This window comes from Eleginops maclovinus, chromosome 19 (assembly GCF_036324505.1).
Source record: "Eleginops maclovinus isolate JMC-PN-2008 ecotype Puerto Natales chromosome 19, JC_Emac_rtc_rv5, whole genome shotgun sequence".
NCBI lineage: Eukaryota > Metazoa > Chordata > Actinopteri > Perciformes > Eleginopidae > Eleginops > Eleginops maclovinus.
Window position 1 is genome coordinate 8,552,160 of NC_086367.1, and position 18,644 is coordinate 8,570,803.

At 40.8% G+C, this 18,644-nt stretch overlaps 3 protein-coding genes across 7 annotated transcripts in view; 1 reads left to right on the top strand and 2 right to left on the bottom strand.

Moving 5' to 3' along the window:
• The window catches only part of trappc12 (trafficking protein particle complex subunit 12), a 28,523-nt gene extending 24,215 nt beyond the window's left edge, over positions 1–4,308 (top strand). For 2 of the 5 annotated variants that reach the window (XM_063908493.1, XM_063908494.1), the window contains exons 10-12: positions 253–356; positions 1,266–1,353; positions 2,568–4,308. In XM_063908493.1, coding sequence (XP_063764563.1) covers positions 253–356; positions 1,266–1,353; positions 2,568–2,810 — 435 coding nt within the window. In that variant the 3' untranslated portion in view covers positions 2,811–4,308. The remainder of the gene's footprint in view (positions 1–252; positions 357–1,265; positions 1,354–2,567) is intronic. The other 3 variants (XR_010168029.1, XR_010168028.1, XR_010168027.1) reach the window with 3 other exon arrangements.
• A 41-nt stretch (positions 4,309–4,349) lies between these two features.
• Positions 4,350–6,992, bottom strand: adi1 (acireductone dioxygenase 1). The gene is made up of 4 exons (XM_063908496.1): positions 6,778–6,992; positions 5,838–5,957; positions 5,357–5,536; positions 4,350–5,245 (listed from the first exon to the last, which is right to left on the bottom strand). The coding sequence occupies exons 1-4, from the start codon at positions 6,898–6,900 to the stop codon at positions 5,138–5,140; spliced, it is 531 nt and encodes a 176-aa protein (XP_063764566.1). The 5' UTR covers positions 6,901–6,992; the 3' UTR covers positions 4,350–5,137.
• Positions 6,993–10,469: 3,477 nt separating this feature from the next.
• On the bottom strand, positions 10,470–13,358 carry marcksl1a (MARCKS-like 1a). The gene is made up of 2 exons (XM_063909431.1): positions 13,050–13,358; positions 10,470–11,855 (listed from the first exon to the last, which is right to left on the bottom strand). The coding sequence occupies exons 1-2, from the start codon at positions 13,134–13,136 to the stop codon at positions 11,316–11,318; spliced, it is 627 nt and encodes a 208-aa protein (XP_063765501.1). The 5' UTR covers positions 13,137–13,358; the 3' UTR covers positions 10,470–11,315.
• Positions 13,359–18,644: the final 5,286 nt, after the last annotated feature.

Consider the following 18,644-nt stretch of genomic DNA (forward strand, 5'->3'; position numbering starts at 1 on the left):
GTACTATCAGCATAGATATCTTTGTTTTGTCATCATTATTACCTTAAGTAATGTTCCTGTATGTATTCTTTGCTGATGTAATAAGTCTGCCTTGTGGGAGACTGAAATATGGTGTTGCCCCATTTTACAAAAAATACACACACACACACACACACACACACACACACACACACACACACACACACACACACACACACACATACACACACACACCCGTGGTTAATGTGCTGCTGGTGCTTTGTTCTCGGCCAGATCGGAGACGTTAAAACGGCAGAGAGGTACTTCCAGGATGTGGAGAAAGCGTGCCAGATGACAGGGAGCCAGCCCAGTCACACCACATGCGTGCTGATGAACAGGTACCAGAGTGCCGTGCGTTTAGCACCTGCGCACACAGCGTGTTTACTTTCTGCTGCTCAGGATCACTTTCACTCCACAGCGGCCGTTATCCTTCAGGGCTTTTTGCAGGTTGGTGCCTCCCTCTGGTGTTTGATTTAGTTCAGGAGGTCACACCTTCTGTAGCTCAGGCCTGAGGACATGTGGAGTATGAAGCAAACCTCCGGTGACATCTTATCTCACTCCCACTGGGTGCACTGACGCTCACTTCACAAAGGCAGATTATAATATTAGAATCAGAATTCTTTATTTATCCCAGGGGAAATTGATATAATAAAACAATGTATAAAAACATGAGGAAAAACAGTAAGAATGTGCAATACAAATATATAATATCATAAAGATAATTATATAGACATATGATGTTAAAGTAAAATGTTCAATAAAAGATAACCTTTAATAAAATACATAAAAAATATATATAGAAACAATAGAAGTTAAGTAAAAAATCTGCAGTTTACTTGGATAACTCACATGTTTATTACGGTGTATATTTCATGCAGTCATTTTTTTGTAGCATTCTGTTTTTGTTTTTTAAATACCTTCTTAATTTGTTTTCTTTGAGACGTAGTTAAGAGATGACACTTTAAAGGATCATTGTGGTTGCCTTTTTTGAATAAAACTTGACCTGTAGAATAATGTATACAAAAAACATACAACAAAAATACATTAATATACTATATTATATATTTTTATAATAAAGACCATCATCCGAGATTAAATGAAAAAGAAAGAATATCAATCATTTCCAGTATGGACATAGCATGAGCTTGATTGAAATAAACATGATTCACTTTCCATTTCACAAATACGATAATGCACACTACTGTTTGTTAATGTAATAACTGTTTATTTGTGGGTGTGTTTTCCAGGGCCTTTGTCTACCTCAGTCAGAACAACTACACTGAAGCACACACCTCCTTCACTGAAGTCTTAAAAATTGACCCAAAGAACCCCGTTGTAAGTACCACCACGTCTTTTCCTCTACAGCAGCTTTATTGACCCATACAGCCACACATAGTGTCTTATTATCATTATCAATATAAATGTATTCTGTAAACAACGTCTGTAAAATATCAATCAAAAATACATTTATTTTTACAATTCATTTATTATGTTATTATTTGAACACATATGTAATCTGTCATTCCCCTGTCAGTGATATATTCCTTTTATCCAGAAAGGCATGTTTGAATATGAGCTCTATAAATCAATCAGATCCTCCCTCTGGCATTTAATAATGATGATTGAGATACCACGGCACTGATGGATTACAGATACGGGTGATGAGTTACTGCTACGGGCTCTAGGAATAGCCACAGCCCGGTAATGACAGCTGCTCCCGTGCTGATGGAGAACCTCATTGATGCAACACAATCTGTGATATTTGAGTTCCTCCTTACCGTTCTTCACCCTGATAGGTCTAACTGATCATTAAAGGTGTGTCAACTACTATTTATGGCAGACTGTTAGCGAAATGAAGAAATGAAGCTTGTGTTTAGCTCCACAAGGATGAAGATTTATAAAACAGAATGAGCCTACATGCGGCTTTATAATTCCGGAGAGAATAATGTGTATGCATATTTATTTTAAAGTATACAGTTTGGCCTTGTGAGTCTTAAAGTAAAAATAGAAATACCGAAAAGTACAAATACTCTGTTACAAGTAAAAGTGTGGGGAGTGTGTGGGAGAGAAACTCCCTCTGGAGTGAACTTTGAGATTTTAGCCTTTGTAGATCTTTTACATGGACAAAAACCTTTATAGCGCTCTACAGGAAAGAGAAAACCCCTTTTTTATTTTAGTAGTAGTTTATCCTCAAAATTAAAATGTATATATTTTAGATTATTTGTTGATAATATTCTGCTCTATTAATCTGAATCTGGGGATTAAAACGTACAATATTTGCCTCTGACAAAAGCTTACCTTTTAACCTCTTAGCTTAGCTTAGTTTAGATAAGCTTACCTTGGCCATAAAGAATGAAAGCAGTTAAATAAGTTAGTTTAGCTGTCTCCAAAAACAACAATCTGCCCTCATTTGCAAAGGGTAAACTTTGGATTGTTTTGGAAAAGATGCATATTTGGATCTTTACTATTACTGTGTCCACCCCACTGAATTTAGTTAAATACTGGATGGAAGAATAATGGTGATTTAAACTCTCCTCCCTTGTTTCCAGGCCAACAACAATGCAGCGGTGTGTCTGCTGTATCTGGGCTGCCTGAAGGAGTCCCTGGGCCAGCTGGAGGGCCTGGTGCAGCAGGACCCCGCACTCTACCTCCACGAGAGCGTCCTCTTCAACCTGACCACTATGTACGAGCTGGAGTCATCCCGCAGCACCCAGAAGAAGCAGGCTCTGCTGGAGGCCGTGGCCTGCAGGGAGGGGGACAGCTTCAACACGCAGTGCCTCAAACTGGTGTGAGAGGCAAGAGTAAGAACTGGGAGAGGACACACACATCTGAATCCAGTGTGACGGGGAATACAACACAAGGAGTAGAATGTGTAGAGGAGTGCAACGCTCCTATGAGAATTTGGAGAAAGAAGTGAGTGTTTCTATCGTGATGTGGTTACCAAGTTAATACAGGGTCTTCCTGAACTGATTTTATTTCTACCAAATAGAAGTGGAAAGCCCAAAGACATGTTTCTCTTCATGTCATGGCACTTCTCTTCTTTTGAAGGATGATCCAGTAATGATGCACACATTTACTCCCAGTAACAGAAAACCAGGTGGTGGATTGACATTCCGGAACAGAAATGACCCTACCTAAGAAATCCTGTTTGTGGAAGTAGTTTTATTTTACATTTAAAGGTATGGTTTGACATTTTGAGAAATATGCTAGATGAGAAGATCTTCACCACTCATGTTTGCACCCATAATATTCGGCTAAAGGCAATTGCAATATAGAAATTATTTTAAATTGGATCAACAGGAAGTTACATCCGCAATAATATTCATAAAAGATATTCAATCTGTTGGGATGTTTGCTTTTCAACAGGCTTTAGTTTGCCACACTTAGAAATGATGCATTTATACATCTGAATCACAGTACTAAGGAAATGCTTATCAGCTTTTTCTTCATTTTAGGAAGACTTATTTGTTTTTCTGGGGCTTGTATTATGCGCGTCCCTGATAAACAGTACAACATGTGGCTAACCTTGTAATGTCACCCAAGTGTCCTGCAAAAAACAAGCCTATTACACACCTCCAGGTTAAACCACAAGTTATTGTTTTAAAGTCTTTCCTTTTCCCCGTGGTTCCTTTCATTGTGCTAATTTAAGCTAACTAGCTAAGCTAACAGGCTGCTAGCATCATAGCTAGCATGTGGTAAAGATCTTCTGCTATAAATCTAGCATATTTCCCCAAATATCTAAAATATTCCTTTACATTTTTATCAAAGCATTTCTGGACACTGAGGAATCAAGAGGATGAAGCGTTATGAGATTGGAAGCGTGACCTCAGATGTACATTGCACTACAGACCGGCAGTGGTTTTAAGGGAGCGGCAGGCTCATAATGTGAGTCCTGACACGGGCATTATCCTGAGCTTCAGTATGCTTAAAGACGAATGAAGTACCACAGAGGTCCAAAGCTTCCTCCCCAGCAGACACCTGTACTACTGGATTAACAGTCCAACACCGATCCATTTCAGCTTCCAGCTTTATTAACTCATGCTGAGAACATAGATAAGCCCTTCTGATTGCATCCCATCCTGTTCACTAAACTGTAAAATATTAAGAATCAAAATGTGTACATATCAGAGTTTTTTTTCTTCTTCTGTGATAATATAAAAATGAAAGTCTTGTTAAATCTTTTATTGATTTGTCCTGGTGGATCTTTAATTTCTACTGTTTACATATTGTGTTGATCATATTTATGTATATTAAATTGTGTTTTATCTGAAATAAAAAACGTATTTTAAATCAACGTGTCTGGTCAGATAATAAAGAAGCAAAGCACATAGTGAGAATAGCAGCAGCTTTATTATCCATACAGCAAAAATGTATGTAAATCTGTCAGAAACAATCCCATTCGCACAGAGAACTTAAAAAGACATCTCTAAATTCTGATTCAGAGATTTGAATATAAAATCTGTCAATAATACAGATCAGTGGTATATTTCAATATGCTGCCTTGAGATACAAGGCACTAGAGATTGTCCTGTGCTGAAACAAGTATTTCACCCTTAATAAGTGAAGTATGGCCCCTTTGTTACATAAAAGTTAAATGAGTTATTGTCAGTTGATGCATTATCATTCCATTTGAATGTAGCTGGTTACCTATGCTAATCCTCTGTACTTTGTGGTTGCGCTGACAATCAATTTAAACTATGATAAGCTTTAATCACAGTTTAGCTAATGTATAACTTTTTAGCTCGTTAAGAACTAAATCTAGATTTAGACATGTAAACCAAAATGTAAATAGAGAAATATGGAGGTGCCTGTTGGTGCATCCTTTATGGAGTTGGGTAGTGTATATGCATTTCATCTGCAGGAATCGTAACCTTACTAGTAGAATATTAGAAGGATTAACTAGAAAGAGAAAATCCACCTCCCATAAAGTAATTCTCAACTAGAAAAATCATTTTAGTGCATGATTTTGCTACAAGAGATCTTAAATCATCCACAGTATGTTTCTTAACATTCTAACTGTAAACTCTACAGAATCAAATTACAGGCCCTGATTCTGGTGGCAGCAGTGGTCATATTGGATCCACATTTCGTTGAACGGCACTGTCCCCTCTCAGGATCCCTACAGAGATGACACATACTTCTTGCGGATGTCAAAGTCATCAGCAGGACGGTTATACGCTTTCCACACGGGCTCTCCCACAAACAGCCTCATGGCTTTGGTGTAGTTCTGTAGAGACAAACAGAGAGCAGGTCAGTCTGAATGACAGCAAAAATGCAGTTAACTACTTCCAAGGCTAATTGGCGAATCACTATCATGACATTTATGTATGATACGTACCGTCTCATCCAGGGTGAAGCGGTGGTAGATGCCCGCCGGCAGGGTGATCAGGTCTCCTTTTCTCATGGCGATCCGGATCCACCGCTCCTCCTTGTCCCTGACGTCAAAGTACGCCTGGCCATCCAGGATGTAGCGGATCTCATCATCCAGGTGCAGGTGCTCCTCAAAGAACATCTTCAGCTGAGTACAGACATAAAAAGATAAATAGGCCTGAATTAGTGGTGGTTTCAAGCCAGTGTAAGTACTAGCTGTCATAATGTGGTATAGCAGTCACCACTGACTGAGAATGATGGACATTTAAATGTCATAATCCACTGTAGAACATTATACTAATTTCAACAGGTCATAAAATCTTCTAATGCAGTGCAGACATTTAACTGCACTCTAGTTCAAATGAGAGTCCTTTCTGACTATTCAACAGTTTAATTATTAGGAGATATAGTCTGGTTTAAAATACACAGATATCACAATGCTTCGTTACCTTTTCCTCGTAGTTAGGTAGTTTGTCTTTATGAATGGAGATAATGTCCATATAGGAATAGCCCTGGTCTTTACGGATATTCTCTAGCTCCGGGTCTGTTTCGTAGATGTCAGCATTCAGCTGCAAGAAAAAGACAGCTCTGATCAGTAAAAAGCTCTCACCAAAACCAGTAACGTACTTTGATCATTTGTTACACATCAAAACAGCAAACCCCATGCTAGCAGTCTGGGTGTCATGTAATGATAGATATGTTAGAAAAATGACCGGGGCAAGTTAGCAGTATGAAATAAACATGAAAAAACAACTGATTTCTGTTTATATCCCCACAAGACGGATTCTTATGCTTGGCCACTGGTTATAATACCTATAAAGAATCTAAATCTGGAGGGATTAGAGGAATTTAGTAGGATTTGCAGTAGATGAATCTATTACCATACATTTGCAGTTCATTCTCCACATTTCGACTTTATACTCAAAATGCATTACAACCTGATTATTACCCTATTCTCTTCATTTAGTTTTCTTCCTTTTTCTTTATTCTCAACGGTTTGACTTTATTCTTGCGATGTTTTCAGTTTTGAGTGTATAATCACTATAGTTTTTCCACCTTTACTCTCGACATGTTGGCATTTTTCTCCAAATACAAAACAAACGAAAACAACTTATATTTCTTTATTTTTCTTATGCCAGTGGCAAACACTCACAGCCTACTAAGTATGAACTCAATAGTTGAATAACTACAACAACAATATCGTGTTTTGTCACTATGAAGTTGCTGGAGAAAACAATGGTTTTGTAACCTGAATAACCGTTCACAGACCTTCTGTCAATGTTTAAACTCAGCGTAAAATCACATGTTTTCATGCTTAACTTAATCAATCTGCTCAGTGTTGTGTTGGAACCTGAAGGCAGCAGCTAACAGGCTGTAACGTTCACTTACCTTCCAGTAAAACACCCCGAGCTTCTGTAGTTGTTCCAGAGAGACGGGCTGGTCCGGGTTCAGTTTGTGAGGCTTTCTCTGGTCCTCATCAGAGCTGTCCATGAACCAGGCTTCCAAACCCATGCTGGAGATAACACAGGGACGTTTTAATGCAGGATTGCTGCAGAAAACACACTATTACTTTTCTTCGTTGGACTAATTGGTCGCTATTGGACTTTTAGAGTGCATAGCGCCACTTACTGTATCGGAGTGTGATGTGAATTATGGCTTTTATATTTTCTAAATAATGACTGGAAAGAAAGAAAGAAAGAGAAAACAAAAAAAGGTCGCTAAACACTGTTTCTATCATATATTATAATTTGCCAACCCCCTTTTATTTCTCTATACTGCGTGTGAAGTGACTGCAGCCTCACCAACCATAGTTTTATTGATATTGTCTATTATTTTAAATGTTTGTTTTTATGAATATAAAGGAATATTAATATTGGGTATTTATTCTTTTTTAGATTATGATTTTCAGGCTGTTGCCATCATAACGGGTAAGGATAGACACGAAAGAGGCAAATGTCTACAAACATGCATATTAGTGACCTTCGAGTCATTTCACATCCTGTCTTGTCCTGGCTCTTGCAATCAGCTCAATCCCTCAGCTGTTACTCATTCCCCCATTTGGCGAATAGTATTCTGTACCAGTATTCTCTCACTTGTTCTCTGCCAGATTATCTTGTGCGTATTGCCAAGCTCCAGCGTTCAGTTAGTGTTTGCCCAGGTATCTGCTCTGCCTGTTTCTGGCCCTGCCTGCCTGATTTTGTACCTTTAGTTTTCTGCATGTCCCCTTTTATTGGATTTGGTTGCCTATTGCTGGATATACTGATGCTGTACCTGTGCCTGCACCTGACTTAAGTTAAACTTCTTAAACCTTCTGTCTACCTGTGTTTGCTTTTGGGTTTAAGTACGTACCTGTACACATTACACACACACACACACACACACACACACACACACACACACACACACACACACACACACACACACACAATGACACAAGCTGCTTTAATGTTAGCATGACTTAATCAGTGGGGATAAGATAATTAGTGGGGATGGTGATGAAGGGGCATTCAAACAGGTATGCCAATGAACTCTAATCTTATAATATATGATTACCTTTGTGGTACACATACAAATGCACATGTTCATTTAATTTGCTCAGTTTTGCTTTGAAGGTCACTACCGGAGGTATTGAGTAAGTGTTTTGAAGTGTTACGAGAGTGAGTAGTTACTGCTCTCATGTGTTCATAGTGAATAACTACAACTCAGTCAGTGCTAATGTTGGCAGCTATTTTAGATTTAGTCTTAGTCTTAGTCTTTGGACGAAAATGGTTATTAGTTTAGTCAACTTTTAGTCAAAATGTTTTTCTCTCTTTAAACTAATTCAGTTAGGCAAATACAGGTATCTGAAATTGGAATCAAGGTGACAGTATTAAGTGTTGGAATTCGTAAAGCAACATTTCACTCTCTTAACACTTTGTGTAATATCTGGTGTTCTGCTATAAGGGTCATGCAGAGGCAGATCGCCCATCCCATTAAGAGAGAGAGAGAGAGAGAGAGAGAGAGAGAGAGAGAGAGAGAGAGAGAGAGAGAGAGAGAGAGAGAGAGAGAGAGAGAGAGAGAGAGAGAGAGAGAGAGAGAGAGAGAGAGAGAGAGAGAGAGAGAGAGATGGGCGTGGCGCTGCATGTGTGTGTGCATGGTAGAGCGAGCAAGAGTGAGCGTGTATGTGTCTGGAGAAGTGAGCGGAACAGCAACAACAAAAGTATATGTGTAACAGGTTTTAATAAATACAACGGCCTCCAAAAGAAGAGCTTGCCTGTCCACTTATTTGGAAAAAGTGGGTTATTGAACCCGAAGCCGGAAGAGGAAAATAAAATATCCTGCATTTTGAATGTCCGATAGTCCACCATTTACACTTTAGTCCTGTCTCGTCTCGTCAACGAAAACAAAATACAGATTTCGTCATAGTTTTTAATAATCAAAAATCTATTTTTAGCTCGTCATCGTCTCCTCTTAGTCATGTTGAAAAGGTTGTTGACGAACTTTTTTCGTCATAGTTTTCGTTGACGAAATTAACACTGAACTCAGTAAAGTAAAAATTATTCAAAATATCAACTAAAACGTACTATATAATATTTCATTGTGTTATGAACATTTAGAGAAACATTTAATTAACACGTTAAAAAAAATCTTAACATACTATGCCAAAACAAAATGAAATATAAACAATACAAATGCCATTAAGAGTGATTATAGTTTGCAATATAAAGTCATGGTATAGTATGTCATAATTAAATAAGAACAACATTCCATTTGTTCACAATCGAACATGAGCAGCTGAAAGTGCTGGTATGTGTACATCTAAACAGAGGTATTCCGCTTCCTGTTTCACAAGGATATATATATATGCAATATTCCCTAATAATAAAGGTCATGATGTTTAATAATACAACAGCATTATAGTATATTTTATTATACAGTATGCCATGTAATTAAAAAAATATGACAAATCATGGCATTGTATGTCATTAAAAGTCAAAGTGCAGTATCTCATGTCATATCGATTATCCATTCAGTAGATTTGTCTAAAGATACGTTTTTGAAATGATAATGCCTTGTAAAGGTGTATTTTACTAATGACTACAACTCTAGAAAATACAGCCTTTTAACTAAAAGAATTGTTGCAATAGAGGCCTGTAGCATTTTGACTGAAAGTAGAATTTATTATAATATTTAAAGGTGTCAACCTTATTTCAGCCCACTTAACATTACGGTTGACATTGATACACTCACCTTTATGTGTTGCAAGACTTATTTATAACAAAACCTGTTTCTACACGTCATTAAAACACAAAAACCCTGCTAATAATACTTCGCCCACAACAAGGTAAAGCTAAAGTTTGGCTAACCACCAAACGCTAAAGTGTTTACTATAAAGCAAAGAATTATATACCATTCGCATTTCTGTTCACCACAGGCAGCCATGGACCAGCAAATAGAATGAGCTATTTTAAGCATCTCTCATTTAATTATTTAAGCATCTGATGGCCACATGTCTGATAGTATGTAGCCATAATTAATTATGTAAGAAATCCTATTAACACTCCATTTATGCTATGCTAGATATACCTGTAGAAGTATGTCCTCGCAATTCGTTGTTTGGGATCCAGGGTTAATTTTTACCCGAATCTTCTTATCTTCTGTTATGAGCTTTCATGAAAATGGAAACATTTAGATTAAATTGCAAAAATGTGTAGTTATTCCAATCATTTTTAAGTCTGAGTAATACACAATATTGGTGCAAGTGAGACCTTCAATGAAAGAAAAGGATGACTCGTACAACCTATGCTTAATGTACTTTTCCTCACTTTTTGTTATGTTCCTTTCTGAAGTAGAAAGCAGCAACATTTTTATTTTGTAATCAATCCAAATTAACTATAAAAAGCTTGTTTATACTTCTCATTTAAAAGGCCATTTAGCTTTTTAAATCCTGTATTTCTTCATAAAACTTGTTTGTGTATGTGTGATGTAATGAAAGGCTTTACAAATAGTATGACTCACCTACTTCAGTGTGTCTAGAGACACGGAGTGTTTATATATACAGTCTATGGTCTAGAGGTAAGAATCACAATGCGAGACACAGACAGAGGGGATCGAACATTTATTTACCCTTATTAAAAGTTACAATAAAACCATTAACATCCTCAAACGATAGCAAAATAAAAAGAGAACCAAAAATATTGGCCAAAACATATTTACAGAGACAGTTTGCAGATAAAAAGCTCACATTTTGTACACAACCTCAACCCCTGCATCATAAACTCTGAAATGTGAACACTGCAATGCTCAAGAAGCTAGAATGTGGTTTTAGCCAGAAAAAGAATCAAAAAGCACCAACAAAGACATTGCTCTTTTTCCATCTCCCCTTCTCGATTTTTACTTTTCTATACATGACAACATACTTGAAATTTGGGGCTAAAACAAAGGAATGTAGAATTCTAAAAGTTAATAAGATTTTTGAAGGTTTATGTGTTCATATAACAGTCATTTCGAGTGAAGGAGATGGTCTGCCTCGATCCGCAACAGTGACAATTTTTTAGATCCCAAAAAGATGAGAAAGAAAAATAAAATGTTATAGGGCTGCCACGCTGTTAAAAAGGATGCTTCTCCATGAATTGGGAAAATAAGTCAGTATTCCTGATTCGCTCCACATCCAATCCATTACCTTTGCCACACGCCTGTCCCTGTGTGTACCATGAGGGGGCGACACATGCCGACGCTATCATCATGAGAGGGCCCGGTGAGATTCCGTCTGTCGAAGAACTAATAAAAAGGCAGTGAACTGGTGGTTGAATCAGCAAACGTGATATATCCTTTGTCTTCTCTTCTAGTTTTGTTTATAACTTTAAGAACGTGGCACGAGTCTCTCATATATATATTTATATACTTTAATCTTGGAAAATCAGTTCAGGTGCCGTGGTGGGGCGCAGTCACTCTGCCTTGGCCTCGCCCTCAGAGGCTGCAGGTGTCGTGTCCTCAGCGGGGGCAGCAGCGGCCTCCTCGGCGGGGGCAGCCTCTGTGGTCGGGGCCTCCTCTGCAGCCTTGGTCTCTGCCTCGGGTGCAGTTTCAGCAGCAGGGGCAGCGGCCTCTTCCTCTTTGGCCTCTGCGGCCGGCGTCTCCTCTTTGGTTTCCTTGGCCGCGTGGCCGTTCTCCTCGGGCTTGTCCTCGGTCGTGGGGGAGGCCACCTCCTCCTTGGCCTCCTCACTGCCCTTCTTGGTCTTCTTCAGCGAGATTCCCTTGAACTTGAAGGAGTTCTTCAGGGAGAACTTCTTCTTCTTCTTGCCCTCCTTGGCAGCTTCACCTTCTGCTTTGGCGACCTCACCCTCGGCGGCAGGTGCGGGTTCGATGGCGTCCCCGGTGCCATTTTCACCCTCCTTGGCTGGCTCGGCTGTTCCATTTCCATCTGCGGCAGCCACCTCCCCATCGGGCTTGGCTGACACATCGCCGTTGGTTTTGACGTGGCCGTTCTCCTGCAGAGAAGAAGTCTCATTAGTTGTGGTTTATAATAATCAATCTGGGTCAAAACAAAAATATTGCCCCTGCGGATGGAGAATCTCCAAAGCATACAGATGGATAAACTTTACAACATTCCAAATAAATCTAAAGAGATCTGACATATGACAGATTAGCATTAGCCCATTTAGTCAAACAGTTAATCCGTGTTATACTAGAGGAAAGCTGCATGCCCCTACAGTAGTTCAGAGGGAGAATTCAACAGCTGTTTGTATGACTCCGAGCAGACACATGGGGGCAGTAGTGCTGCATCTGAAACGTCAACACAGCCAGCAAGTTGAGGAACAAAGGAATCCCCATGAAACCTGCTCTCATCCGAGCTGCAGCTCAGTATGCCCACTATACAGCCAGCACACATCAGCCAGCACAGACAAAGCCAATGTCAGAGCCAAGAGTCATATTCAATTCATCTACTGCCCTTTATAATGAGGGGGGGGGTCTATAAATCCGTCAACTCTAACTGGTGAATCAACAGATGAACGTGCATCTCGCTGAATCCCATAAAGCATCTTCTGATTAAGGGTCGGTAAAGCGAGCCACACGAGTCAGTCTCCTAATAATCAGCAATTTATCGATCGAATCGGGGGGGGGAATATATTTGACACCAAACGCATATCTTTAAAGTATGAGGTTAGACCTTTTCGCGCTTGTTGCAACTCCGCAAAATGCACCTACAGCAGGGCACATTTGGCAGCGGTTCGCTCCTCGCTCTTTTGTTCGACGTGAGGGAGACTACCTCCCCGACTACAGTCAACTTATGAGAGAGAACACAGTCGGAACACACACTTCGACCCGAACCTGCCGTCCCTGCATACAATTTGCTGTTAAAAGCCCCCCCTGAGACCGGCAAACGGAATTAACAAAAGGCTGGTCTGGCGCGCGCTGAGCGGGGACGAGCGTAGCCTCTCGGCGGCGGCTCTCTGTTGGAGGTCCCCCGGGTTCAGACAACCTGTTATAGTTCATTCAAAGTCTGATTTACAGTCGCTTTGCTAACAGATGACTGGTTCTGCCCTCGGTGCATAGTCTGAAAGAGTAACAGTTCGGCACCCATCGCTACCATGAGCCTTGCGGTGGCACCCATGCTGCCGGTGGGCGTTGGGTGCCATGTGGCTCCCCGCTGATGCTCGGCATGTCAGGCCTGCTTTACTCACCTGGCCGTTGGCTTTGGCAGCAGCAGGGTCGGCGACGGCGGCTTTCCCCTCAACAGCTACTCCACCCTTGGACAACTGGGCTCCCATGTTTCTCCTTTAGATGTTTTGAACAAAAAAGAAAATCGAAAAAGAAAAACCTCGAGGAGTTTTTGAGATTTAAAAATCCAGCAGTAGGATGGGTAAGATATTGCCAATGAAGTGAAAAATCCGACCGGATCTCCTTCTCCCTGTGTAGGTTTGGAAACGAGAAGATCCTCCTTCAGTCTGTGTGGACCCCACGGCGGCTGAGCTCAAATTAAAGGATGTCGGTGATGAGGCTGTGAGTATTTCAACCGCGCCTCAAAATCGACCGGAGTCTCCTCCCATGGGCGTGGCAGCCGTGCTCTGTCCAATATGCAGCCGGGGGTTGGACCTCCTTCGCTCCTTGTCTCTGCAACAGTCTGCTGCTAAGCTGGATGGTCAGCAAGACTTTTCCCACTATTTCATGTCTGCAAGATTTTGGGGCATTTATAACTTTTAAAACTTTGTTCATTTGCTTGATCCCCACTTGTTGCAAGAACCTGAGCTCTTACAGGTCACAGGCAATTTACTGTTATTAAGCTTCATAATGATAGAGAAGAATACTGTATCATGTTGTTTAATAGTGTTTGATTGACCCCATAATGGAAAAAACAATACCTTACATGTTAAACGATTCTATAAATCCACTGGTGAGCACAGCATGCACAGCATTAAAGTGTTTTAGCATCAGATTAGTGGTTTCTAGACCACAAAGGGTGATACAAAATACATCAGAGTTTTTTATGGCCTTTTTCTTGTAATATACCAGAGAGTTTTGCCTCTACAAGTCTTTAAGAACAATTCAAGTCAGCCAATCTGGGCAGCAAACATTATTTAGTTTAAGTGCTCACCCCTTCAAGGAATACCATAGACATGGGTTGCAATCAGACATTTTTACCTATAAATGCTCTGGTAGTGATTACTCTAAACTTGTGATTTCCAGACTCAATTCACCTAGTATGAACATAATATAAACTTTTTCTCATGTTCAACACCGTCTTTCACAGTTTCAATGACTTCATTTGATTATTTTATTCATGCATCACAGTTTATCCGAACATTTTTAATGGCCTCCAAAGGATTTTGAGTGACAGGCCTGGCTTTCAAAGAGTAACCTCGTTGCATAACGCATGGCCAGCTTTGTGCTCAGTGGAGACCTTGTGATGGCACTGGGGCTGCTTTTTCACCGACACAGACATGGTGACAGTGAATCAGCCTGTCAGACAGTAATGAGGTCTCTTGGCCAGACGAGCAAATCCCACAATCGCAGCAATGACACTGCACTATTTGGGAGCCCAAAACTCCTCTTGTGATCAGCAAGGTCAGGGGTCATATGTTTTAAGCTGAGTTATGAAGACCAACCAGTCATCAACACAGGGTCCTACATGCGTTTCTCTACAGCAGATGCCTCGTTTTCAAGCCATTACTCTTAATTGTGGCAGCCTTAACCAAATTATCCCTTCTTTCCCACCCACAAGGCCCTCATTTATCCCACAGATGAACCCGTGTTAACAAAATGGCGCTTTGTCCGCTTGTCATCTTTATGAGACTTCATTAAGTGGAATTTATGATATCCTCTTATTAAAGTATTCTTCTGAGGCACCGCTTTATAGCTCTCTCTCACATCGCCTTTCTGTCATTGTTTCCAGCAATCCGATGGCACACAGAACGACCCCCTCCACACACACACACAAACACACACACACACACACACACACACACACACACACACACACACACACACACACACACACACACACACACACACACACACACACACACACACACACACACACACACACACACACACATGTCATAGCAGTGGTATGCAAGGCATGCATAACGCCACCCAGAGAATGATCTCCACCTATTCAGTGGGCTGAGCTTCCCACAGTGGAATACACCCTCAGGGGTTCAAATTCTGCCCCCCCCCGCCCCCGCACACCCTGCTAGCCAACCACCCCTCACTACATTCTCCTATACTGAGTCAAGAAAGAGAACAACATGTTTGAAATATGTTTTAAACCCCTACATCTCACCATCCAGCACATAGCACAATCATGGCTTTGGAATTCCTCTTTGCTCTCTGATAAGGGACGTGCGACTCGGGCCCTCATTCTGATGAGGTCTATACATTAAGATTGTCAGATTTCAAAGGGATGTTCCCTGGTTTGATCAGCACAAGAAAGAGATGTTTTCACAGCAGGGCTTCCAAGTCTCTATAGAGAGACTTGGTTAACCTCGGGTTTATCACCCAAACCCTACAGAGTAAATAGACATCTTTATAGATGGATTGGATATAGTGGATTAGTTTTACCTGGTTTTTGATCTTTGCAATTCTGACTTCCGGCAACAAAAATATTTTAAAATCTTTGTTCAAAGTCAATTAAACATAAACATGCCGTTCTTGCGTTGATAAATGATGTTGTTTTGCTGTTTTTTTATGCTGCTGTAAGGAAATAACACATCAATTTAGGATCAATAAAGTATATCTTATCTTATATCATTAAAATGAGATGAAAGGAATAGAATATACAGTGGAAACATCTAGCCTTGTTTATACAGTTAAAAAATACAATTAGCATGAGATTTAAGTGTGGATTTTGTTACCTTTAGACATTACCACGCTAGCTAAATAACTCTGTATTCATAGTTTGTTCTAAGCTTAGCTGTTCGAATTTTGGCAACAGCAACATACCTATATTGCGTAGAGTGCTATCCATTGACATTAGTGCAGACACAGCTTTACTTGTTTGAGTATTTAAAAGTCTTACATACTTGCATTACACACACTGTGAAGATGACACAATCTGTTATTTATGTCACGTTTAACATGGTGCTTCTTCTCCACTTCACACACTTTTCTCCCTCCAAGCTAGTCAATGCCCACGTTTGTGTAGATGCCCATTTTTCATACCCTGACACAGGATGAGCTCTCAAATCCTGCTAAAAGCCTTCATTGTCTCTCTCTCAGCGAGCCAACTGATGAGCATCACAAGTAGAAAGAGAGGCAAAAGGAGAGAGGACGAGAGCGAGGGAGAGGAATCTCAAACATGTCTCTGGGGTTCTTTTTGCTTCAGGGGAATAAAAGTTATCTTTGAGACAGTCACCTTGAACAGATTACTTGAGCATATCAGCGTGATGAATATGTAATTTCCCAGGGTTCCTCGGCAATTCATGCATACACAATCACAAAAACGTGTGCAGGCTTCCTGTGTGTTTCCTATGGTTTTGCACAGCTAATAGGCCAAATACCTCCAAACCTTATGCAATGCCATCCTATGAGGGTGTGAGAAATGTTTTGGGGAAAAAAGATTGCCAGAGAGTGGATAAAAACGAATTTGTTAATAGAATTGCATATCACAGATGTTCAGAATTGTTATCCTAGCAAAGAGCGAAATTACATTTTACTTGGCTGATTAAGTCTGGTGTAAACAAAACATTTGCATTGGCAAGCACCTAATTACAAGGAGTTTCAGGTGCACAGCCCTCTTTGCTGCCATGAATGGGGGTGCGTAGACTTAAAAGAAAGCCTTTTGTAATGCTAATTAATTCGATCAACTGGCTTATTGACTGCAAAAAGGCCCTGACCAGCAGGCAACCACAAAGCTTGCACATGGCAGCCATTTTGGCCGGGGGCTTGTGTGCAGATGTATTCGTCTGTCTGGTTCGGGCTCTGGCTCTCAGTAAAAGGAAGAAGACAGAGGGATAGTAGCTAAATGTCCAATGATTATCCAAGCTTGCATGTTTGACTAGCCTCATTGATGAAATAGTCGTTTGCATAACGGAGGAGGTTCACAACTTCTAAAAAACCACAGTAACCATGTTGATGTGTGTAGCCTTCCCTCACATCCACCCCTCGTTCTGTCTTTCTGTGCCGAAGGTGGCAGACATGACGTGACACACCCCTCCCAACATCTCTGCGTGCGTGCAGACATGCCACAGAGCCGGTTACCATGGCAACTACTGGTTCTATCGACATCTCCGGCTGATGTTACTAGGGAGGACGGGTTTTGGTGGGAACCCAATGGAAGAGGATATGACTTTGGCCTTGTTTTTGTCTGCCTTATCATATCGGGCTTGTTTATTTAAAATGACTCTGCCTCCCACAATGCAGTTGAGGCTTTCAACCTCTGTGACCGCAGGGAAATGAAGCGTGGTTTCCTTTTAACCTTTACCCTCACCATATCCCCGTCAAATTCCATTTTTTCTTCCTCATCATAAATTCTTTCTCTCAGTTTTGCCTCTGCTTGTGTGTGTTTCTGGCATCAAAGCTTGGGCCATTACAAATTCACCCAGCAGTACTTTGTTTCCATCTGTGGTCATAACACACGAGCCAGGTAAGACGGCAACGAGGGATTAAACAGATGGCGAGATGAGTGAAAGGAGAGGGTGAGGGGTTAAGAAGTGGAGAAAGCGTTGATGAGTAAAGCAGATAGGGCCCGGGCAGGAAAATGTGTGGGTGTGTGTGTGTGTAGGGGGGGTGTATGTGTGGGTGTGTGTGTATTTGTCAGACAGAGGCATATAGTAGTAAGGCAGCTCATCCCTGCTGCCAACGGCACTGAGGCATTACTAGGTCAGTGTGCCATCATCTCATTCATCATTTTCACAGCCTGCTCTTCCTCTTCAACCCTCCCCTGCTTACTTGCAGTTACTCTCTTCTCCCCACAATGGGAGAGACAACGTGCCAGAACCAAAACAGAAGGAAAGTACACCTTAACAGACTGAAGTAGATGTAGAGTAAAACAATGAATAATTTAAGAGTAGAAATAACATCTTTTCACAATGGCGTTTGAAGGTTGTTTTTATAGAAATCCCTGCCTGCACGGACTAACCTGAGCATTAGGAAAACAGCCAAACCCTCTTCCTCTTATCAGTCGGCAAACTCCAACATACATCATGATTGTGTTTAAACACATTCTGTTATGAAAGTGTACACTTTGGAGTAACACCACTAAAGTTTGCCTAATTAGAACATTGTATACACACCGTATACAGTATCTAACACCTCTGAATGACCTTTCAATGTCAAAAGGGCCACTGTTGCCACCATTTATCAAAAATATCAAATACCCTGTGACAGGCTGGCCAATCAATTATTCCTGGTGAATTCGGTTTAATGACCTGGATGTATACGCACAGATTGCACGACACACTCCAGACCCATAAAAACATAATGGGCTCTAATTCACGACAGCTTTGCATTCCTGCATATTATAAAAAGCGCCTGGGCGATATTAGGCCGCACAGACATCTCCCCTGCTGTTAAGAAATGGCTGGCACCGTAAGTGGCGTTTGTTTTGTATACACAAAGACACATATACGACAACAACCACTTGCGTGCAACCACATGCAAATGTATTTACCCCCCACCTCCGCTGCACACACACCCACAGACTCATTAGCTCTGTTCTAGTTTGTCTGCTAGCTGGGGCTTTTTTCTTCTTCTTTTTGGACAATCTGGGAGACCATCAGCACTCTCTCTGAGCCCCCGTCAGTTTTTCCTTCAAACCCCCTCTCTCTACCATCTTCATT